General features: G+C 49.5%; 1 protein-coding gene and 2 long non-coding RNA genes across 4 annotated transcripts in view; 2 read left to right on the forward strand and 1 right to left on the reverse strand.

The window, feature by feature from the left end:
• Positions 1-4,213: 4,213 nt before the first annotated feature.
• The window catches only part of LOC310768596 (uncharacterized protein), a 191,400-nt gene continuing 171,087 nt past the window's right edge, over positions 4,214-24,526 (reverse strand). The window contains exons 4-6 of one of the 2 annotated variants that reach the window (XM_083626979.1): positions 22,483-22,565; positions 10,053-10,179; positions 4,214-6,279 (exon numbers count right to left, since the gene is read on the reverse strand). In XM_083626979.1, coding sequence (XP_083483105.1) covers positions 4,454-6,279; positions 10,053-10,179; positions 22,483-22,565 — 2,036 coding nt within the window. In that variant the 3' untranslated portion in view covers positions 4,214-4,453. Of the gene's footprint in view, positions 6,280-10,052; positions 10,180-20,552; positions 20,680-22,482; positions 22,566-24,526 lie in introns of both variants that reach the window. The other variant, XM_083626978.1, reaches the window with a different exon arrangement.
• LOC310769204 lies at positions 6,196-10,229 on the forward strand. The gene is made up of 2 exons (XR_014551522.1): positions 6,196-6,289; positions 10,057-10,229. It is a non-coding gene; the product is annotated as an uncharacterized lncRNA (long non-coding RNA).
• On the forward strand, positions 16,226-17,433 carry LOC310769211. The gene is made up of 2 exons (XR_014551529.1): positions 16,226-16,374; positions 17,242-17,433. It is a non-coding gene; the product is annotated as an uncharacterized lncRNA (long non-coding RNA).

Consider the following 24,526-nt stretch of genomic DNA (forward strand, 5'->3'; position numbering starts at 1 on the left):
GCTCTTGGTCTTTCTCGCACAGCAGGGCGGCTTTGCCTGCTTTGCATATCCAGTGGGACCTCGGGTTAAGAACTGAATTCGTTCCAGAAACAGTCCCTCGGGTTAGTGGATTCTGTAACCTGAAGCATATGTAACCTGAAGTGTCTGTAACCTGAAGCGTATGCGACCTGAGGTACCACTGTATTTGATCTGAAGGTTATTGTGAAAACGTTTGGAAAAGAACGATACAGTGGTACCTCGGGTTACATACACTTCAGGTTACAGACATTCAGGTTACAGATGCTTCAGGTTACAGACTCCGCTAACCCAGAAATAGTGCTTCAGTTTAAGAACTTTGCTTCAGGGTGAGAACAGAAATCGATCTCCGGCGGCAGCAGGAGTCCCCATTAGCTAAAGTGGTGCTTCAGGTTAAGAACAGTTTCAGGTTAAGAACGGACCTCCGGAACGAATTAAGTTCTTAGCCCGAGGTACCACTGTATTTCGTGTCGAAATGTCTCGCTCTCTTCCTCAATGCGCCTGATTCGTCCACCTGAAGGGGGTTTCTTTGCCTGCCTTTTTCTCCCTGACTCAAAGACCCCCAGACGAAGGAAGAGGAGAGTGGCAGAGCTCCTGCAAACTCGCCCCTCTCTGGTTTTGCAGAGAAGAAGGGGGCCAGGACCCGCTGCTCCCTGACTCGGGGGTCCCCCCTGCAGGAAATGAACAGCCCCCCATGCACACCCCCCCGGGACCCTGGCACGAGCGCCAAATGGAAAAAAATACGGGGGGAGGCTGGCCAGCCCCGTCCCGCATTATCAATCACATGAAGAGGCACACCATTTGAATGGCAATGCCCCTCAACTGTGGGGTGGCTGGCCCCCCCTCAAATACTTTATTGCGCGGCTAGACACCCCCCTTCTCCCCAATGCAGCCTAAGCGGGAAGAGAAAAGAGACTCACGGATCCCCGAAGGCGCCCCCGAGGCAGCACTTGCGGAGCAGAGACAAAATCCCACCCCCCTTGCAGGAAGGGATGGGGAGGAAGGGTCTTTGGCTCTGGGGGACCTGGCCCCCTTTATTCCCAGTCCTCTCTCGGAATCCAGCCCAGTTCCTTTGAACCCTGGGCGAGCCGGGCGCTCCCAGCTCCCCCGTCTCTCTCCCTCTGCAAAGCAGGAGCCCCGGGCATTGCAGCAGCACCCAGGGGGGTCTTCTTTGGGGGACCCCCTGGACTGGCTTCTGAGCTCTTCCTTCCCTTGGAAACAGAAGCAGGAGGAGCACGAAAGGCCCGGAGGGGGAGGGGCTCTGCAAGGTGTAAACTGCACCTTGAAAGGATTGGGACCCTCAAGCAAGATATAAGGCAATGCGACCTTTACTCGGAGGTCGAGGGAGGCTCTCCCCCCCCCCGCGCCCCATTTCATTCAGCCTTGCTCTTCCTTCCTAATGAAGCCTTTTGCTTTTAGTGTTTGCTACTTTCCAAAACAAAGTAGAACCTCTAGGTAAATTTGTGTATAACCTTTTGTATCCCTGTGTAGAAACTTTATTTCTCTGGTATCCTTTGGGTGTCCCTATGTAACCTTGCTTCTCCTGACTCACAGAGGAAACCCCCCCCCCCAGTTGTGCCTTTTCTGGCAGGCGTCCTCTGTGTGTTCAGCAGATCCCAGGAAGAGCTTCAAGCAGACACTGCCACCTTCCTGGAGATGCGGAGAATGGCTGTGGCAGTCAGAAAGAGAAGAGAAGGGGAGAGGAGGAAGGGGCCTCAAAGGACATCTAGTCCAACCCCCTGCAATGCATGAACAGAGGACCACCCAACCTCTGCTTAAAAAGCTCCTTCGGAGGGAGTCTGATCCACAGTTCAACACCTCATGCAGTCATAATGTTTTTTCCTGAACTTTAATCAGACTCTCCATTCCTGTTATCTTGAAGCCGTTGGTTCAGGTCCCACCTTCCAGGGCAGGAGAAAAGAAGGAGCCCCACCAATTTGCAGCTTGCAGGAACATGCTTGAGCAAGAAGTAGAGCTTAATTTGTCAATTTTGAAGATGCTGGCTGTCTCCTATTTGGGAGGTTGAGGGGATGGGCCTCCGCAGAACCAGGAGTGTAAATACCATAATACAGGCTGCGAAAAAACTGCACTAAAGACGGCCAATGCATATTTCTCACTGTGCTGGAAGAAAGCGACAATTGCCGCAGGATTCTGTCCTGGGTCTGTCGTTCAATGCCTTTATTAGACAACTTGGACAGAAGAGTTGAGGGGACGCTCATCAGAGTTGCAATGACACCAAACTAGGAGGGGTAGCTAATGTCACAGAAGAAAGAATCAGGATTCAAAATGAGCTTAACAGATTGGAGACCTGGGCACAAGCTAACAAAAGGAATTTCAACAGGGACATACGTAAAGTTCTGTACTTGGGCAGGAAGAGGCAGATGCCCAAATATAAGATGGGCACCTCAAAGGACATCTAGTCCAACCCCCTGCAGTGCAGGAATCTCAACTCAATGAGAGCTAGCCACCTGACTTCAGCTTAAAAACCTCCTAGGAAGAAGAGGCCACCACCTTCTGACGGAGTCTCTTCCACTGTTGAACTGTTCTTACTGTCAAAGAGATCTTTCTGAATTTTAATCAGAATCTCCATTCCTGTTATCTTTTAACCCACTGGGTCGGATCCCACCCTCCAGAGCAGGAGAAAACAAGGAGCCCCACCAATTTGCAGCTTGGAGGCGCTGGAAGAGGAAGCTCTGTGAACCTCTCTACGCATGATGTGAACCACCCTGGCATCCTCAGATCAAGGGCACTGCACAAATTTAATAGCTATAGAAATAATAAATAAAGTATCTGAATTGCTTGTGTGGTAAAAATTTACTTCTACGCCAGGAGTTTGTTACCCAGGTGAAGGAACATCTGAAATAAAAACACGGAACCAAGAGAAGGAGACCAAACTCAGAGTCCTGCAGGGACCCAGTTTATTCAAACTATTGCAATCGGACAGCCTTGCTATCCAGTTCTTCAGCAGAAGGGCTGGTTCGAAAAGGCTGCCAGGAGGCACATTAGAAGAAAGCTTATATACACAGCACACAAAGACTCATAAAATGCCACAACACTCTTCCACTTGCATCAAGAAACGTCACAGGTCATGGGATGCGCGGCTCAATGTGGATATCGACTCCTCTGAAATTATCTTGGGGTGTCCCAGAGTGCCCAGGTCATTTGGGTCTCATATTTTGCACCATTTCCTTGGCAACCAGACCCACGATGGGCCTGTTGATGTTCCTAGTCCCTATCTTAGTTCTCTTTTCCCAAAACATGTCAAAGACCTTTGAGGAGAGATGTGAGTTCTCACATGGATGCTAGCTCAACACAGATCTCTCTCCCAAAACATCATCTGCCCTTCTAGGGTCTGATAAGGATGGAAGCGGTAGGAAACTTACACATGACAGCTTTACAGGAGGGTGGAATGAGGGTTACAAAATGCAGGCATACAAAAATCAAGCCTAATGCATCCTATCTAAAAGGCTGGACGCAATTAATACTAGGACACTTTGACCAAAATCAAAATCTATAATATCTAATATTCAATCAACTATCACAATTTTTACACCAAGTCCTTCCTAGGAAAGTTCAGCATGGACAGCAAACTCATCAGTGTCACCCAATCTCTCTTATCCCTCTCCCCAGGCATGACATGAAGAAGGAATTCAACACCTTGGCCAAGAACTTGCAAGTCACAGCTCTGGGTATGTAGTAGGAATTACTATGGGGCACCAGATGTGGCAAAGAACCCAGCTGCAATCATTACCTCATATGAACTAAGGTAAAAGGTAAAGGTACCCCTGCCCGTATGGGCCAGTCGTGTCTGACTCTAGGGTTGTGCGTCCATCTCACTTAAGAGGCCGGGGGCCAGCGCACCCCGGAGACACTTCCGGGTCACGTGGCCAGCGTGACGAAGCTGCTCTGGCGAGCTGGCACCAACGCAGCACACGGAAACGTTGTTTACCTTCCCACTAGAAAGCGGTACCTATTTATCTACTTGCACTTAAGAGTCCTTTTGAACTGCTAGGTGGGCAGGAGCTGGGACCGAAAGATGGGAGCTCACCCCGTCGTGGGGATTCGAACCACTGACCATGCGATCGGCAAGCCCTAGGCACTGAGGTTTTACCCACAGCGCCACCCGCGTCCCTCTCATATGAACTAAAGTCTCCTCCAATTAAATCTGTATACAGCCACTACTGTAGTTTGGCCCACTGTGAGTTCTTTGATGGCAAACAAGATGGGCCCTGTGGCTGAAGCTCTTTCCACATGTTTGCCACTGTTAGGGTTTCTCCCCTGTATGAATTCTCTGATGGGACATGACACTATCCATTTTTCTGAAGCTCTTTCCACACTCTTGTAACTGATAGGGTTCTTCTCATGGATTAACTCTTTGATGGGCCCTAAGATGGCATTTTTGAGTAAAGCTCTTTCCACACTAAAAGCACTGATAAGGTTACTCCCTTGTATGAATTCTTTGATGGGAAGTGAGTTTGCGGCTCGTATTGAAGCTGCTTCCACATTCCAAACATTTATAGGGTTTCTCCCCTGTATGAATTCTGTGATGGGTTGTGAGACTGGTGCTCTGGATGAAGCTCTTTCCACATTCCAAGCACTGATAGGGTTTCTCTCCTGTATGAATTCTTTGATGGGAAGTGAGATTGCTGCTCCTATTGAAGCTCTTTCCACATTCCAAGCACTGATATGGCTTCTCCCCTGTATGAATTCTTTGATGGACAGTGAGCTGGCCTTTGTCTGTGAAGCTCTTTCCACATTCCAAGCACTGATGGGGTTTCTGCCCTGTGTGAATTATTTGATGGACAGTAAGCTGGCGTCTGTGAATGAAGCTCTTTCCACATTCCAAGCACTGATAAGGTTTCTCCCCTGTATGAATTCTTTGATGGGCCATGAACTGGCCTTTGTGAATGAAGCTCTTTCCACATTCCAAGCAATGATAAGGTTTCTCCCCTGTATGAATTCTTTGGTGGGAAGTGAGCTTGGACCTCTCATTGAAGCTCTTTCCACATTCCAAGCACTGATAGGGTTTCTCCCCTGTATGAATCCTTTGATGGGAAGTGAGATTTGCCCTATGATTGAAGCTCTTTCCACACTCTAAGCAGTGATAGGGTTTCTCCCCTGTATGAATTCTCTGATGGTCAGTAAGCTGACTTCTGAGAACAAATCTCTTTCCACATTCCAAGCACTTAAAGTGTTTTTCCCCTGTATGAATTCTTTGATGGGTTGTGAGACTGGTGCTTTGGGTGAATCTCTTTCCACATTCCAAACATTTATAGGGTTTCTCCCCTGTATGAATTCTCTGATGGGAAGTGAAACACTCTCTTCGACTGAAGCTCTTGTCACATTCTTGGCACTGAAAGGGTTTCTCTGTTGTATGAATTATTTGATGGGACATAAGTTGGCCTCTTAGAATGAAGCTCTTTCCACACTCCCAGCACTGATAAGGTTTCTCCCCTGTATGAATTCTTTGGTGGGAAGTTAAACTGTTCTTTTGCCTGAACCACTTTCCACATTCCAAGCACTGATAAGGTTTCGCCCCTGTATGAATTCTATGATGGACTGTGAAACTCTCCTTTGTTCTGAAGCTCTTTCCACACTCTTGGCACTGGTATGGTTTCTCCCCTGTATGAATTCTTTGGTGGGAAGTTAATCTGTCCTTTTTTCTGAAGCTCTGCCCACAATCTTGGCACTGATAAGGTTTTTCCCTTGTATGAATTCTCTGATGGACAGTGACCTTGTATCTCTGACGGAACCTCTTTCCACATTCCAAGCACTGATAGGGTTTCTCCCCTGTATGAATTCTTTGATGGACTCTTAGTTGGTGGCTGTGACTGAAGCTCTTTCCACATTCCAAGCACTGATAGGGTTTCTCTCCTGTATGGATTCTTTGATGGGAAGTGAGATTGCCGTTCCTAATGAAGCTCTTTCCACATTCCAAACATTTATAGGCTTTCTCTCCTGTATGGATTCTTTGATGGGAAGTGAGACTGCCGTTCCTAATGAAGCTCTTTCCACATTCCAAACATTTATAGGGTTTCTCCCCTGTATGAATTCTCTGATGGATATTGAGAAGGCTCCAGTGTTTGTAGCTCTTTCCACATTCCAAGCACTGATGGTGTTTCTTCTCAAGGAGATTTCTTTGATGGGAAGTGGCATGGGAGCTCTGACTGAAGCTCTCTTCACAGTCTGAATCCTGATATGGCTCCTCCACTGTGTGGATTTCATTGTGGTCTCCCTCGTTCTTCATCTCCAATTCATCACCACCTGCAACAACGTGGCAAACAGATTAGAGCCTCAGGAATAATAATAATAATAATAATAATAATAATAATAATAATAATAATAATATATTTGTACCCCAGCCACTCTGGGCGGCTTCCAACAAAGATTTAAAAATAGATTAAAATTTCAGACATTAGAAAACTTCCCTAAACAGGGCTGCCTTCAGATGTCTTCTAAATGTCATATAGTTGCTTATCCCCTTGACATTTGATGGGAGGGCGTTCCACAGGGTGGGCTTATCACAGTGAAGGAACCACCAGCAGGCCCTTGGCACTGGACTTCAGTATCCGGGCAGAACGATGGGGGTGGAGACACTCCTTCAGGTATACTGGGCTGAGGTCATTTAGGGCTTTCAAGGTCAGCACCAGCACTTTGAGTTGTGCTCGGAAACATACTGGGAGCCAATGTAGGCCTTTCAGGACCGGTGTAATGTGGTCTCAGCGGCCGCCCCCAGTCACCAGTCTGGCTGCCGCATTCTGGATTAATTGCAGTTTCTGGGTCACCTTCAAAGATGAGAGCCGCAACCCCAGAGTCGGCCACGACTGGACCTAATGGTCATGGGTCCCTTCACCTTTAAAGATTTTTTTTTTAAGAATCGGTTTAATGATCGCCTCTTTCAGTGGGTCTGGGAAGGCTCCCTCACAGAAAGAAGCATTCACCACCCCGCAGAGCCCATCGCCCAGCCCTTCCCAGCTCGCTTTTATTAGCCAGGATGGGCAAGGATCAAGAAGACAGGTGGTTGGTTTCACTTGTCCAAACAGCATGTCCACATCCTCGGAGGTAACAGATTGAAATTGATCGCATATAACATGACTAGACAGGATTCTAGCACTCTCCCGCCCGGGCCCTGCTCCCACAATGGTGTCTACCTCCTTCCGAATCTGAGCAACTTTATCTGCAAAAAACTTTGCAAAATCATTCCAGGAGATCTTGGGGTCTTTACAAGGTCCCAATGGTAAAGGCGGTTCTGTTAAATTGCAAACCACCTGAAAGAGTTTCCTGCTGCTATTTTCTGCAGATGCAATAGAGGCGGTGAAGAAAGTCTTCCTCGCCGTCACTGTCACCACTTGATAGGCTTGATGTTGAGCTCTAACCCGTGTCTGGTCTGATTCAGAATGAATTTTCTACCACCGGCACTCTAGCCGTCTCAGATATCATTTCCTCATGCTCAGCTCTGGAGAAAACCACAGGGCTGTCTGGGCTCCATGCAACCAGAGAGGGCGCTTCGTGGCCAGACAGTCGATAGCCCTGGTTAACTCCACATTCCAGTGGGCCACCAGGGAATCAGCTGAAAGGCCATCAACATGGGATGAAGCATCCCCTACCACTCTCTGGAAACCATTTGGATCCATTAAGTGGTGGGAGCGGACCATCTGAATCGGTCCCATCTCCCTGCAGAGGTGAATGGTCGCAGAGATGTCCAGTTGCACCAGGAAATGATCTGACCATGGCACTTCAGTTGTTTCACTTTTAGCTAGTGTCAGATCACCCATGTCACTAGAGGTGAACACCAGGTCTAAAGCATGTCCGTGGCTATGGGTTGGGCCAGACTTATTCAGGGACAGCCCCATGGAGGCCATGCTTTCCACGAAGTCCCGAGCGGCCCCTTGTAAGGTCGTGTCAGCGTGGATGTTAAAATCCCCCAGGACAACCAAGTTAGATGTCTCCAGGAGAACATCCACCACGACCTGAAGCAGCTCGGGCAGGGAATCCTTGGTGCAGCGGGGAGGTCGGTACACCAAAAGGAATCCTGTACTGCCCCTATTGCCCAACTTCCAGAACATGCACTCAGAGAACTGGGTCTTCCCAATAGGGCACCTGGTGCAAACTAATGACTTCCTAAAAATCACTGCAACGCCCACCCACCCCCGCCCATATGACCTGGGTTGCTGTGCAAAAGAGAAACCTGGTGGACAAGCAGCGGCAAGGACAGGCCCATCTGCTTCATCCAACCAAGTCTCTGTTACACATGCCAGGTCAAGTCCTCCATCCACAATTAGGTCATGGATGGCAGTGGTCTTATGAATCGTTGACCTGGCATTGCACAGCAGCACCTTCAGGTCATGTGGGTTTCCCTTGTTGATTCCAGAATCCATCCAGTCAAGACCAGACCTGGAGGCAGAGATAGTCTTCAAACAATAACTAAGCCTGCCTCCTGGGTAATGACATGGTCTGGTCTTAGCGTAACTCCTCCTCCTGCCCATGATCACTGAGATCTGATGTCCCAGTGCATCCCCCCCTCCCCGTGGAACTTGCCCCAGCCATTCTGTTGGCTGGGGCCCACTCCCAGGCAGCCCTGATCCTGCCCCTTAAAAACAAAACACAAACTATACAACAACCAATAAAACAAAACAAAACAACGTTATACCTAAATGAATCCCCAACCAGATATCCTTTTAGAAGACATCTGAAGGCAGCCTTGTTTAGGGAAGCTTTTAATGTTTGATGGACTACTGCATTTTCAAATTTGGTTGGAAGCTGCCCAGAGCAGCTGGGGAAACCCAGCCAGATGGGCGGGGTATAAATAATAAATTGTTGCTGTTGTTGTTATCCATTCCACCCCCCAACAGAGCAAAAGAGGGGGGGAGAAGAGGAAAATTAACATGCCACTGAGTGCTTAAGGTCATTTAAAAACACATTAGATTAGACACTTGGAACAGGGAAGCAATAGCAGAAGAACTCCACACTCCCCCAAGAGTTTGTTCCGGTGGGTCCAGCCCCACCCTCCGGGCACTGCAGCAGGAGTCCTTTTGTAGCTGAGAATGTGCGGGCCTGGCCCCCGTCCCCCAGGCCAGTTGGAAAAGGCCCTGGAAGGGAGCAGGTCCTGCAGGCCTCGCCACAGCCGATGGTCCCAAATTAGGGAGCAGTGCTAATTAATGCTTGTGACAGGGAAAGAACTGAAGGGAGTTAGATGTGAGGTCTTCCTCCAGGGTTCACTGCCGGGGGTTCAAAAAGCCTGGTTATTTTCTGGGACGGATTTTGTTTGGCCCAATCATGGGATCTGTGCCATCTCCAATGTCACTCATCTCTTTAGTCAGCCAAGGACAGAAAGAAAAACAGAAACAAAACATCTGACAGAAGACACTTCAACTTCCTGAATCACTTTGAAGATACATTTAAGAAGGCCTGGGCAGTTTAGAGGAGCCTGAAAAAATATTGGGGTGGGGGGGTTTTATCTGCCCTGGAGTAACTTCATCTGAGCAATTTCCCCCCTGCTCAGCACCTTGCACCTCTGGCGGCCCTTCACCTATGAGGGGATGAGGGGCTGCTGAGCAATGGAGTCTGAGGGGGAAGGAGAGCGGTCAGCCCTCCTCTGCCTCCTCCTCCTCCTCCTCCTCCTCCTCCTCCTCCTCCTGTGCATCTGGCCAGATGCTTCCCGGCCCTGCTGGAGCCATGGCTGCTTTCCTGAGGCCCTTCCTCTGCTTCTGCCCCCGTGAAGGGGCCCTGATGGGAGGCTGTGGGGGCTGCAGACAGGCCAGCCCTTCAAGAGCAAAAGGGGGCCATCATGGAGGGGGGTAGGCAAGATGATGACAATGATAATTTTATTACTTATGCTTTGAAAAGGCAGGACCAGAGGAAGAATATTCACAGGGAAAGCAGTCAACAGTCTTCCATCCAAGGCTGGCTGTGGGAGTGTTAGCATCCCAGGTGCTGCAGGTGCTGCTATTGAGCCCCATCGAAAAATCAGAGGTTCCTCCCATAGAGAGATGTCTTGAATTACAAAGCAGATAGGATGATCCCAGAGGGAGCCTTACCAAGAGAGGCCACGATCCCATGATTCTCCTCCATGACTTCCTTATGGAGAGTTCTCTGGTCAGGATCCAGCAACGCCCACTCCTCGTCTGTGAAACGGACAGCTACATCTTCAAAGCACACTGGACCCTAAAAGAAAAAGGTTGTCCTCCTAGACCAAATAAAGGTTAACAGTTACACTTTGTTGTCTTCTGCCTCTTAAATAATGTCCTGTTTTAATGGGAATCTTTTTCTGCGCATTTTATGGATGCATATTTTGTTGGGCTAATGGAATTATTCATTGTGTACAGTGGTGACTCTGGTTGCGAACGGGATTCGTTCCGGAGGCCATTTGCAACCGGAAACTACTGCAACCCGAAGTGCCTGCTCTGCGCATGCGTGTGGGGCGGTCTATCGCTTCTGTGCATGTGCGAGCAGCGAAAGACCACTTCTGCGCATGCGCAACTGGAGAAACCCGGAAGTAACCCGGTCTGGCAATTATATATTTCATCCAGCAGAGCTTTACTGCTAGCCAAGGCCAATGAGCACAATGGTCACAAATCCAGTACATCCAGGATTGGCACTGTCCAGTTGCAGCAGAAGTGCAGAGTGTTTGAGGACCGGGACATTCGCAGGGAAGCCAAAATGCTTGTTTACAAAGCTATTGTACTACCAACCTTACTGTATGCTTGTGAAACATGGACCACTTATAAACGCCATCTCCAACTCCTTGAAAGATTCCATCAACGGTGTCTCCGAAAAATTTTACACATCACTTGGGAAGACAGGCAAACTAATATCGGTGTACTGGAAGAAGCAAAGATCTTCCGGGTTGGCGCCTCCAGCAATGGCTGAATACCTCTGATCGGGAGGAATTTGCTTCGTGGAAATCAGGGTCTGGCCGCCACGGCGAAGGCGGGGACCCACTAAAAATCACAGGCAGGAGAAGCCTGTGAACGTGGGATTCGGCTGGCACCTTTTGCGCCTCCCCTACTCACGGGGAAACCCGGTTTCGGGGATCCGGAGCGACGTGGGGTGAGTGGCACGGTGCTTCGAATTGACTGCTTCTTTCACGGAGTGAAGCCGCATTGCTGTTGCTGGAGAGCACTGACTTTTTCCTGTGGACAATTTGATCTTAAAACAACTACCCGTGAGTAGAACGGAAAATTGGATTTTTAAACGTCTTAATTTGGCACCGAAACGGGGAGGTTTCAAACAGGAAGTCCGCCTTCCCATTTTGTAAATAGACTGAAGCAAAGAGGCTGCAAGCTAAAGTTTTGGAAAGTCCTCTGTAAAGGGTTAAACTTCCATTGGCTAAAATCATTAAACCCCCCTTGGAGGCAGGAGAAGAGGGGGAAAATTTTGGACCGCGTAAGCCTGCAGGAGAGAGAGTGAAGAAAGTTAAATCACCACCGCTCTGAACCTGGAAACGGGCTGCTAGTAAGTCTGACGTTTTGGGAAAGTTCATTGACTGTGAATAAAACGTTTGTTGACAGATAGTTAAATAAGAGAAATACATTGTTTCCATTGTTTCCTTCAGCGTTAAAAAAGGAGTAAAAGTAACTGAAAATTGAAACTAATTTTATCGCTTGAACCGTGCTTAAAAGGATTGATACAAATAGAAATTGTTTCCCTCTAGAGGGAGCCTTTGAAACTGTTACAAGAGTTGAGCTGGGGGAATCTCCAGCTGCAAGATAAAAAACCGTGAGAACCAGGGATTGACCTTGGATCGGTAAGAATGTCGACAGAAGAAGCCTTAGTGATTGCATTATGCAAGATAAGTGATTCATTGGAACAGCTCCATAAGAAGACGGATGTGATGACTATCAAAATTGATAACTGGGGACAAAAAGTGACTAATTTGGGACAAAAAGTGAACATCTATACAGAAACTATTCAGGAATCGATACAGGAATCTACTTTGACATGGCAAATTGTGGAGAAGGTGAGGGAGAAAGTTGTTGTTGTTGAACCTAAAGTAATACAAGTGGAGAGGGAGAGAGCCCCAGCCTTACAGAGGCAATTTGATGAAGATAAGTTGTTGCCTTCTATGACTGAATTTAGAGAAAGTCAGATTTTGAGGATTGGAGCCCTGCTTGGACTGGAGAAGAAAAGTTGGATAGATCCCCCCCATGCAGGGATGTACTGACCTTTGGGACCTGGACTTGGGTCAGGAGGAGACTGGAGTTGTGGGGACCTTCAGATTTGGAGGGATTTTGAAACACGTCCTGAAATATCTTTTGGATTTTAGTTTTAACTACGGAGATTTGGCTGACCTGTCGAGAAGGAATAAAAACATTGCTAAGTCGGAGCTTCCCCGAGACCTACTCTTCAGCATCAAAGGAAGGAAATTAAGAACAAGATCAGCAGAAGACAAAGTAAAGTGCATGTATAAATACGAAGAAGATCTGCAGAAGGGACTTGGAAAAGAGTTAAGAGCCTCGGACAGAAGATCACCAGGTTGGACTATATGGAATTGACGGAAAGGACTGGCAGAATCTGAGACCAGGGAGAAGACGGTGGAAAAAGATTGGAAAAAGTTTAAAGTTTATTTATAGAAATACTGTAAAATTAATGAGTGTTAGAAAAATGTTGGAATGAAATTATATGGCTTTAGTAGAAATGTTATAAGGAGTTAAGCACAAATAAGTATTATAGTATTAATGGAAAATAAGGTTAAAATAAGTTAAGAAAATTATATGACAGAAAATAGAGAAAGATGGAAAGGAATTGCTGAAACAATTAACAGAAGTGGAATACAAAAAGGGAGGTGAGAGGAGGTCGATGAAATGAGGGAATGAAAGATAGGGCATTGAAATAGTATGATGTATGTTTTTAAATTGTTTTTGCTTTGTTTTGTTTAGTCTAATGTGTTAATGTCGCGTTGTGTATTGTTTATATATTGTATTGTATTGTATTTTTTTCTTTTGCTTCTTTTTTTTTCTTTTGCTTCTCTTTTTCTTCTTTTTTGTAAGGTTTAAAAGGAATAAATATTATTTTTTTTTAAAAAAAATGGAAGAAGCAAAGATCACCAGTGTTGAAGCAATGATTCTTCAACATCAGCTTCGTTGGACTGGTCATGTTGTCTGGATGCCTGATGATTTTCTTTCAAAACAACTACTCTATTCCAAACTTAATGAGACACGGGTGGTGCTGTGGGTTAAACCACAGAGCCTAGGACTTGCCGATCAGAAGGTCGGCGGTTCGAATCCCCGCGACAGGGTGAGCTCCCGTTGCTCTGTCCCTGCTCCTGCCAACCTAGCAGTTTGAAAGCACGTCAAAGTGCAAGTAGATAAATAGGTACCACTCTGGCGGGAAGGTGAACGGCGTTTCCGTGCGCTGCTCTGGTTCGCCAGAAGCTGCTTAGTCCTGCTGGCCACATGACCCGGAAGCTGGGCGCCGGCTCCCTTGGCCAATAAAGCGAGATGAGCACCGTAATCCCAGAGTCGGCCATGACTGGACCTAACGGTCAGGGGTCCCTTTACCTTTTATTCCGAACTTTGAAATGGAAAGCGTAATGCTTTCCAAAAGAGGTTTAAAGATCGTCTCAAGGCAAATCTTTAAGAAACAGTATAAACACCGACAACTGGGAAACACTGGCCTGCGAACGCCCCAGTTGGAGAACAGCCTTGACCAGTGGCGTAGCGTGGGGGGTGCCAGGGGTGCCGGCCGCACCGGGCGCAACATCTGGTGGGGGGCGCGAGTCCAGAGGGAAGGGACAAGTTCCTTCCTCCGCCGGGCTCCCCGCCGCCGCCGCCAGCCTTGCGCCCTAGCGCGCCCCCCCCCCCGCCGCCGCCGCTGCGGCTGCGCTCCACTCACTGCTCGCAGGAGGAGCAGCCGCTGCAGCAGCGCCGACGCCGCCACCGACGCCTGGCCGGGCACCGGCAGCCTCCGCACCCCGATGCCGACGCCGGCGCCATCCCCTCGGCCCAGCCACAGGCGGCGGCTGCTTCTGCCGACTGGGAGGGAGGAGAGCTCCGAGGGGCCTCGACGCGCCCTGCCCTCCCCAAAACCCTCCGAGAGGAAGCCGGCGGGCGGGCGAGGGTCTCCCGTCGGAAGGGGGCGCCGCTGGCTCCGGCTCTCAGCGCAAGTCTCAGCCGCGGGGGAGGGGGGGCGAGGACGGAGCTCGGCTGGAAGCCCCCGGACCCGGCCGGGAGGAGGAGAGGCGCTCGCCAAGCCCGGATCTGGAGCGCCTCGGAGCGCGGGCTCCACCTACAGCCCAAGGAGAGGAGGGGGCGGGGAGGCGCCCGAGGGGAGGGGGCTTCGGCTGCCTCGGCCCGCGGGGGCTCCGCAAATAATAAATTTAATAAATTCCTGCTGAGCCTTTGGGGGGGGGTCTTTGGCTCCTTCGCTCGCCCCCAGCCCCAGTGGCGTAGCGTGGGGGGTGCAGGGGGGGCCGGCCGCACCGGGCGCAACATCTGGTGGGGGGCGCGAGTCCAGAGGGAAGGGACAAGTTCCTTCCTCCGCCGGGCTCCCCGCCGCCGCCGCCAGCCTTGCGCCCTAGCGCGCCCCCCCCCCCGCCGCCGCCGCTGCGGCTGCGCTCCACTCACTGCTCGCAGGAGGAGCAGCCGCTGCAGCAGCGCCGACGCCGCCACCGACGCCTGGCCGGGCACCGGCAGCCTCCGCACCCCGATGCCGACGCCGGCGCCATCCCCTCGGCCCAGCCACAGGCGGCGGCTGCTTCTGCCGACTGGGAGGGAGGAGAGCTCCGAGGGGCCTCGACGCGCCCTGCCCTCCCCAAAACCCTCCGAGAGGAAGCCGGCGGGCGGGCGAGGGTCTCCCGTCGGAAGGGGGCGCCGCTGGCTCCGGCTCTCAGCGCAAGTCTCAGCCGCGGGGGAGGGGGGGCGAGGACGGAGCTCGGCTGGAAGCCCCCGGACCCGGCCGGGAGGAGGAGAGGCGCTCGCCAAGCCCGGATCTGGAGCGCCTCGGAGCGCGGGCTCCACCTACAGCCCAAGGAGAGGAGGGGGCGGGGAGGCGCCCGAGGGGAGGGGGCTTCGGCTGCCTCGGCCCGCGGGGGCTCCGCAAATAATAAATTTAATAAATTCCTGCTGAGCCTTTGGGGGGGGGTCTTTGGCTCCTTCGCTCGCCCCCAGCCCCAGTGGCGTAGCGTGGGGGGTGCAGGGGGGGCCGGCCGCACCGGGCGCAACATCTGGGGGGGCGCGCTCCACGGGTTAGGGGGCGCAAAATCCACGGGTTAAGGGGCGCAAATTACTTGCCTTGCCCCGGGTGCTGACAACCCACGCTACGCCACTGGCCTTGACCAAAGGCTCGAACTGGAACTCAGGACGCAAGGGGAAATGTGCCAAGAGGAAGGCACACTTGGCAAATCCACAACGTGATCGGCTCCAGCCCGGAAACCAATGTCGCCACTGTGGAAGGACGTGTGGATCCAGAATTGGCCTCTACAGTCACTTACGGACTCACTGTTAAAACCGTGCTTATGAAAGACAATTCGGCTACCAGGGATCGCCCAAGAAGAAGAATATAAACTCCCCCCCCGCCCCTCCCCGGCAGGCTGGGACTTGCTCCCTTCTCCCCCTGCGCCCTATGGGGAAGAGAGAGGAGACTTACAAGATCCCAAAGGTGCCACCGACGCAGCTCTTGCAAAGGAGACGAAAACCTCCCCCTAGAAGAGACCAAAGGGGGGGGGGCGGGAGGGGATTTCCTCGGGAGGACCTCGTCCTCCCCCCTTATTTCCTGTCCTCTCTAGGAATGCAGCTCAGTTCCTTTTAACCCTTGCAAGGCGGAGCACTTCAAACGCACATCCTCTCTATTCAGGAGCCCGGGAGGAGCCTCGTACTTTGCAGACGCGTCGAGGCGCCTTATTTGCGGAGACCGAAATGAATCCAAAGGGGGCGGGAGACCCAGGACGCCCAAAGGGGGAAGAGAAAGGAGACTCACCGGATCCCCGAAGGCGCCCCCGAGGCAGCACTTGCGGAGCAGAGAGACAACAGCCCCCCCCCCTTGCAGGAAGGGATGGGGAGGAAGGATCTTTGGCTCTGGGGGACCTGGCCCCCTTTATTCCCAGTCCTCTCTCGGAATCCAGCCCAGTTCCTTTGAACCCTGGGCGAGCCGGGCTCCTCCCCCCTCCTCTGCAAAGCAGGAGCCCCGGGCATCGCAGCCCCCAGGGGGGTCGTATTTGCATCCCTCCCACCATCACCAAAACGTCACGAACTCGTCACAAAAGAGGAGTCATCCCAGCTCCCCCCCCCCGCCAGTCATTCCAGCTCCCACCGCCTTGGAAGGAGCTGCTTCCCCAAAGAGCAAGAACGGGATTCACACGTCCCCCCAGTCGCGAGGCCTTCCTGCGCTTCTCCTCTGGAAGGATCCGGATTTCTGCCTGGGGTGTGGGCTGCCTCCTGGGGCGAAGCTGGATTTCCCCCTAAGGGAGGGGCAAAGGACCTTCTGCTGGAGGGAGGGGAGCCCTGGATCGCCCTCTGTTTCTGTCTTGAATCTGCAGAGGAAACATTGTATCCGCTGTTGCTACATTTTGTAGCGCGCTTCTTCCCTCTTTCTGCTCTCGGTTTCTTGCGCTCAAGGCGTCGCGCAAAAGAGCCGAGCTCTCCTGGCGGATCGCGCGCTCCAGACACGGGGCTGCTGCTTCCTGACTTCGGATTGGCTGCCTGTCACCTTTGGACGATGCCCATTGGTCAGCGATGGTTCTTTGAGAAATCCTGATGTTTCATTGAGGGGTTTCGGGACTCCTTTGAAGGGTTTACAAGCCTCTTCGCTGTAGAAGGGGGAGGGGGTTTCTATGGGTGGGGGCCACTCAGGCTCGTCGTCCTGCGTGGGTGAATGGGATTTGGGGGTGTTTGGATGGCCTCTTAGTCCCCGGCTCTACCAACAGCTCGAGGGGTGAAAGGCCCGGAGGAGTCACCTGAGGTCCCGCCCCCCCCCCGCCACAACAAGGCTGCTTTGTTGTCCTGCAAGGGGCTAGGAGTGTCTCTGCAAGGCCAACCTCCGGGCGGTCCTTCTCCTCCTTTATTTCAACCCCTCATCCCCAGGGGCCTGAGAGGGGATCCCACCCCCTACCCCCTAGCGATGGAACGGGTTTCAGATATATATATGATACAAAAGTATCCAGCTTGCCTGTGGGGCAGGTGGGGGAACATAATGGAACACTCTTGCGGGCCCCACGGCCTCCTCTGGGCAAGGGGTCCTGGTGTTCTGGGACTCCCAGCTGCTCTCTCGTGAGCACCCGGTCTAGCAGAGTAAAAGCAGCGCAGAGGGAGATGAGCAGGAGAAAAGAAGGAGCCCCACCAACTTCAAGCTTGGAGGCGCTGGAAGAGGAAGCTCTGTGAGCCTCTCTACTCATGAAGTGAACCACCCTGGCATCCTCAGATCAACGGTGCTCTAGAAATTTAATAGCTATAGAAATAATAAATAAAGCTTGTGTGGTAAGAATTTGCTTCTACACCATCAGTTTGTTTCCCAGGTGAGGGAACACAGATATAAACACGGGACCAAGGGAATGAGAGCAATTCTGTTGGGACCCAGTTTATTCAAACTATTGCAATAGGACAGCCTTGCTAACCAGTTGTTCAGCAGAGTGGCTAGTTCAAAAAGGCTGCCAGGAGGCATATTAGAAGAAAGCTAATATACACAGCACACAAAGACCCATAAAATGCCACAACACTCTTCCACTTGCATCAAGAAAGGTCTCAGATCATGGGATGCGTGGCTCAATGCGAATATCGACTCCCACAGTTCCCAGGCCATTTGTTAGGCTGTTAGGCTGCTGAATGAAAAGATAACAACAGGGCAACGGACTTTCGGGTTTGGTGGGTGTGCGTCAGTAAACGAGGGGAATGAAGACTAAGAGAGCTGAGTGGGGGGTGTGCGCTTGTGTAATCTCAGTGCATATAAGTTGTACAAGTGACAATAAAGTATTTCTATTTCTATTGTATTTGGGTCTCATATGTCTCACTTCAACAACGTTCCTAGGCAACCAGGCTAAGGAAATGCTAGCTCAACACTTCTCCTTTTCTCTCTTTCCCAAAACATCACCTGCCCTTCTGGAGTCAGAAAAGGCTGCAAGCTGTAGGGAACATACACATCACAGCTTTACATAGTTCAGGAGGGTGGCATTAGGGTTACAAAATGCAGACCCACAAAAATCAAGCCTAATACATTCTATCTAAAATGTTAAATGCAATTAACTAGGACACTTCAAACAAAATCAAAATCATTAATATCTAATTCAATCAACTATCTCAATTTTTACATCAGCTCCTTCCAAGGAAACCTCAGCATGGACAGCAAAAATGTCACCCAATCTCTCTTATCCCTCTCCCCAGGCATGACATGAAGAAGGAATTCAACACCTTTGCCAAGGACTTTCAAGTCACAGTTCTGGGTACATAGCAGGAATTACTATGGGGCACCAGATGTGGTAAAGAACCCAGCTGCAATCTCCAAAAATTAAATCTGTACACAGCCACTACTGTAGTTCACTCCCATCATGAGTTCTTTGATGGGAAGCAAGACGGGCCCTGTGACTGAAAGTCTTTCCACACACTTGGCACTGAAATGGTCTCTCACTTTTGTGAATTCTTTGATGGGAAGAGAGATGGCTGCTCTGACTGAAGCTCCTTCCACATTCCAAGCACTGATATGGCTTGTCCCCTGTATGAATTCTTTGGTGGGAAGTGAGATGGCTGCTCTGACTGAAGCTCTTCCCACATTCCACACACTGATAGGGCTTTTCTCCTGAATGAATTCTTTGATGGGAAGTGAGAGATGCCGTCTGATTGAAGCTCTTTCCACATTCTAAGCACTGATATGGCTTCTCCCCTGTATGAATTCTTTGATGGACTGTGAGCTGGCGTCTGTGAATGAAGCTCTTTCCACATTCCAAGCACTGATAAGGTTTCTCCCCTGAATGAATTATTTGATGGACAGTAAGTTGGCTTCTGACAATAAAGCTATTTCCACATTCCAAGCACCGATATGGTTTCTCTCCTGTGTGAATTCTCTGATGGACAGTAAGCTGGTGGTTGTCACTGAAGCTCTTTCCACATTCCAAGCACTGATATGGTTTCTCTCCTGTATGAATTCTTTGATGGACAGTGAGCTGGCATTTGTGAATGAAGCTCTTTCCACATTCTGAACACTGATAGGGTTTCTTCCCAGTATGAATTCTCTCATGGACAGTGAGCTGGCGTTTGTGAATGAATCTCTTTCCACATTCCAAGCACTGATAGGGTTTCTCCCCTGTATGAATTCTCTGATGGGAAGTGAAACTGTCCTTTTTTCTGAAGCTCCTCCCACACTCTTGGCACTGATAGGGTTTCTCTCCTGTATGAATTGTTTGATGGGCCATGAGCTGGCCTCTTTGAATGAAGCTCTTTCCACATTCCAAGCACTTATATTTTTTCTCCCCTGTATGAATTTTTTCATGGTCAGTGAGGTGGCTTCTGTGAGTGAAGCTCTTTCCACATTCTGAACACTTATATGGTTTCTCCCCTGTATGAATTCTTTGATGGACAGTGAGCTGGCCTTTGTGTATGAAGCTCTTTCCACATTCCAAGCACTGATGGGGTTTCTGCCCTGTGTGAATTATTTGACGGACAGTAAGCTTGCGTCTGTGAATGAAGCTCTTTCCACATTCCAAGCACTGATAAGGTTTCTCTCCCGTATGAATTCTTTGATGGGCCATGAACTGGCCTTTTTGAATTAAGCTCTTTCCACATTCCAAGCACTGATAAGGTTTCTCCCCTGTATGAATTCTTTGGTGGGAAGTGAAACTGTCCTTTCGACTGAAGCTCTTTCCACATTCCAAGCATTGATAGGGTTTCTCCCCTGTATGATTTCTTTGATGGACAGTGAGACTGAAGCTGTGAAGGAAGCTCTGTCCACACTCCAAGCACTGATAGGGTTTCTTCCTGATAGGATTTATTTGATGGGAAGTGGAACGGGAGCTCTGACTGCAGCTCTGTCCGCACTCTGAATATGGATATGGTTCCTCCACTGTGTGGATTTTGTTGTGCTCTCCCTTGTTCTTCATTTCCAATTCATCACCACCTGCAACTGAGAGAGAAATGGTTTAGAGCCGCAAATTATGGAGCAATGCTAAATAATGCTTGTGACCCAGGAAGAACTATAGGGAGTTAGATGTGAAGTCTTCCTACATAGTTTACTGTCTGCAATTCAAAAGGCCTGGCTCTTTTCTGGGATGGATTCTGTTTGGCCTAATCATGGAATCTGTGTCATCTCCAATGTCAATCTATCTTTGGTCAATCAAAAACACAAAGAAGCAAGAACAATAACAAGGAACCTAGGAAAAGCTACTTCTACATCCTAAATCACTCTGAAGCCTACATTGAAGAAGGCCTGGGCAGTTCAGAGGAGCCTGATCATGGTTTGAAAAGGCAGAACTGGAGGAAGAATATTCACAGGGAAAGCAGTCAATAGTCTTTCATCCAAGGCTTACTGTTGAGCCCCATCGAAATATCAGAGGTTCCTCCCATTGAGAGATGTGTTCAATTTCAAAGCAGATAGAATGATCCAATAGGAGGCCTTACCTAAAGAGTCCAAGATCCCACGATTCTCCTCCATGACTTCCTTATGGAGAGCTCTCTGGTCAGGATCCAGCAACGCCCACTCCTCGTCTGTGAAATGGACAGCTACATCTTTAAAGCACACTGGGCCCTAAAAGAAAAAGGTTGTCCTCTTAGACAGCATAAAGGTGATCTGTTACACTTTGTTATTTTCTGCCTCTTAACTGCTGTTCTTTTTTAATGGATTTGTTTTGATGCACATTTTAATTATGGATAAATATTTCAATGTGTTAATGGAATAATTCATTGTGTATTTTAATGTGAGCTATTAAGAACCTGGTGCTCTTCAAATCATTCTCTTTGTGCAAGCAATCCTATGCAAGGATTTCCCTGTGTGCTGTTCTGGGGGTCAGGAGGCCCTCCCGATGCCCTAAGACCAAGTTCAAGAGGTGAATGGGGGAATGAGGAGGATGGGGGGGAGCCCCTTTGTGTGAATGATGGCGCTGGTTAGGTGTATCCTGGCCATGGTTTGGTACAGTGTGAAAACGCTTAGAAGCCTATTTTAACATTCAATCTAGAAATGAAACTGTAATGACTTATAAACATGTGGCAATGTTCAGGGATGCAGGAGAGGATATATTGTTTGATTATAGCCTTTCCAACTTGTGTTAACAAGTTCACAATTTAGCAGAGTAACATTCCCCTTTTTAAACTCACAGCGGATGCGTTTGCTCAGGCTCGCTAAAGGCTCTATAATAACTGTTCTGGTATTTTCCCCTTTTCCCCTCATAAAAGATAAGACACGACACAGTCTTCTATAAAACCGTAAAAAGAGTTTACTCACATTCTGTTCACAATCGGATCCCAAAAGGCAGACTTAGCTTAGAAAAGTAACATATACCTGGAAACTATCTCATAAAGAGACAGTCCCTTTGTCCTCTCTTGGCTGGAAGCCAAGAGCGCATCTTTGGCTAAGCAGATGTTGCTACTTCGATGCATGTTGTCAAAGAGAGAGATGGCTGCCCTGCCCTGTGCTTTTGTCATTACCTGCACAGGTGAGGCCACGCCCACCTCTACTCACATGCAGAGGAAGTCTGTCCCAGCCCAGAAGGAAACAGGAAGTTGACCTGCTGGCTGGACAAACATTCCTCCCCATGTGTAAACATGTTCACTCTAGGAATGTTGTACTTGACTGCTCTTTTGTTTCACATCCCACAAAACAATCCTAGCGACATTCAGAAGGTGCGTTAAGGGGACGCTGCTGTTCCTTATTCTCAGCACATAAACCTCCCTGAATAGCATTTCAGCCTTTGTTTAGGTCCTCTTTGAGGAGGAGAGAGATTTGTTCATGCTAGAGGCAGCCTGGTTGCCCCACCTCTCTGCCTACACAGAACGGGTGATTTTAACTCTTCATTAGAAAAAAATGCGATCTTTGTAGGATTGCCAGGCCTAATGACCTACTTTTCTCCGTAGGTCTTGCCATTAGGAGACAGCTGCAGAGACAAAAGGCCCCGATTTCTCCCAGCTAAGTCCCTTCCTTTCCATAATACTCCGTAAGCAATCTGAGACTGCTCCTCCTGCTTCATGGCTCTCCAGGTTGTGGGAGACAAGCGGGGCGGAGAGCTTGTTGCAGGAGAATGGGGAGACCCCTTGCCTCTACACAAGCCAAACCCCTCTCTGCCTCTCTCCTCCCATCTCCTGCTTCCGCTTCTGCCTCGGAGTCTGGGCTGCTCTCTGCCACAGGCTCCCTCTGCTCACTAAGCCCTGTTGCCTCTCCAGCTTCTGAAACCTCCTCCTCCCAGTCTCCTTCCTTTTCTCCCTCTGACCCCTCATCATCGTCCCACCACCCCTCCCCTGGCCCTGAGCCTTCATTCCTTGGCGGTTCCTCCCACCATTCCTCTGTGTCCAACCAGTCCATGACATCCTCTCTCCCCACATGGCCCCTTCCTCCTACCTGATCTGGTTTCCCAGCTGCGGCTTCTCCTCCGCCATCGTGAGGAGATAGTTGAGCAGGTCTTGCTGGCATCGTCCTGTCACCTAGGAGAGACAAAGGTCACGAGTGCCTGCTTCTCTCAGAGGGGAAAAAAAAGGTCACGAGTGCCTGTTTGTCCAATATAGAGAGCTGAGGGACACTGTTGGCATTTGATGGCATATACAATGTTAGACGATGAGCAATTGAATAGTCCCGAGATGGTATGTGTGATGTTGTTGGGGCCAGTAATGGTGTTGTCCGGGTGTATGTGACAGCAAAGTTGGCATCTGGGTTTATTGCAGGCTCTGGTGCCAGTGTCCGTGTTACGTCTGGTTGTAGCCAAACCTTACGCCAAAGAATAAACGGACATAAATCGGACATCAAGAATCACAAGACAGAGAAACCAGTAGGAGAACACTTCAATCTCCCAGGACATTCTATACAAGATCTCAAAGTAGCTGTATTACGAGACTTCCGGAGGCGGCGCCAACGGCAATGGCGTTCTCCTTCTGAGCAGGAGGAGAAGCTCCGTAGAAAGTGGGTCTGTTCCGCTACGGCGAAGTGGGGACCCAATTTGAAATCGCAGGCAGAAAGAGCCTGCGAGCGTGGGACCCAGCAGGCACCTTTTGCGCCCCCCGTTTTAGCAAGGGAGCCCCGTAAGGGGTTCCGGTGTGCAGCGGGAGCGGCACGGTGCTATGGGTCGATTGCTGCGTCTATGGAGCGAAGCCGCGTAGCTGTTGCCGGAGAGCGCTGACCTTTTTCCTGTGAAATTCGGCTCTAAAGAGAACATCCGTGAGTAGGGGAATTTAAGAATTTCGGATTTGAAGAGTAAAAATAAGCGAATTTGGGCTCCGAAGCGGAAAGGTGCAAACAGGAAGTCCGCCTTTCCGTTTTGTAAAAGATCAAAGCAAAGACCTTTCTACGCTAGTACTTCAAAGTGGATTGTAAAATTTTAATTCCAAGCATCAAAAGAAAGAACTCCCCCATTAGAGGAGAGGGGGGAAGCTAAGAAAGTGACTGTATTTCTTCTGGGGATCTTCTGGGAACTTAATAGTTTTTTTTTTCTTTCGGACTCCCTGGGAACGGACTGTCAGATTAATGAGGACTGCTACATTTGAGCTCGCATTGACTATGGATACTGTAAATATCTAAGCTCTAACTCTGCAAGGAGATACATTCAGAGTCTCCTTTTAACTGAATACTTAATTAATTAATTTAATTAATTAATTAAATTAATTAATTTAATTTAATTAAAGAGGGGACACGGAAAGTTACAAAAAGACTTTGTTATTTGGTTACTGAGAATCCAATGGTGGTTACTGTGTCCCCCTAGAGGACTACTGAAGTCAGTATCTGACCGGGGGAATTTTCCATTACTAACTTTGGGGACTTTCCATTGCAAGGCTTGACTCTGGGAATTGACCTTGACGGAAGATAAAGGGGAATGACTGAACAAAGAGCAACAAGAGCTAAGGTCAAAGTGCAACAGTCCACCTTAGCCTCCCAGCAACGCAGAGCATCTGTGCCTGGCCCCCCTGCGACTCAGGAGGAAGACGCAGGGCAATCTGAGTTAAAAGGAATGGCCTCAGAAGGGGAATTTACATCTGTGTTGAATAAAATTTATGAAAAATTGGAAGGCCTAAGTAAACAGGTCTCAGATCAGTCAGCTGAAATTAAAGGGAACACAGCTAGCATCAACTCAAATACTAAAGCTATAGAAAAACTGTTGGAGGAATCTGCGACTACCAGGAAAATAGCCGAGGAGGCAAAAGAAAAAGCTGAGGAGGCAAAAGAAAAAGCTGTGGCTGTGGAGGGAGAAATTAAACCAATACGTAAACAGATTGGGGACCACCAGGCCTTATTGTCTATGGTCGAATAGAGCGAGAGGCAGACAAACCTGAGGATCAGGGCGGTGCCAGAACTTGAGAAAGATAATTTGAACGACTATCTTTCACAGGAATTTGAGAAATTTTGGAATTTGGAGCTGGATAAAGATTTTAAGATAGTGAGCGCAAGGAAGGTTTGT

Source organism: Podarcis filfolensis, assembly GCF_964270895.1.
Source record: "Podarcis filfolensis genome assembly, chromosome: 8".
In the NCBI taxonomy this organism is placed as follows: domain Eukaryota; kingdom Metazoa; phylum Chordata; class Lepidosauria; order Squamata; family Lacertidae; genus Podarcis; species Podarcis filfolensis.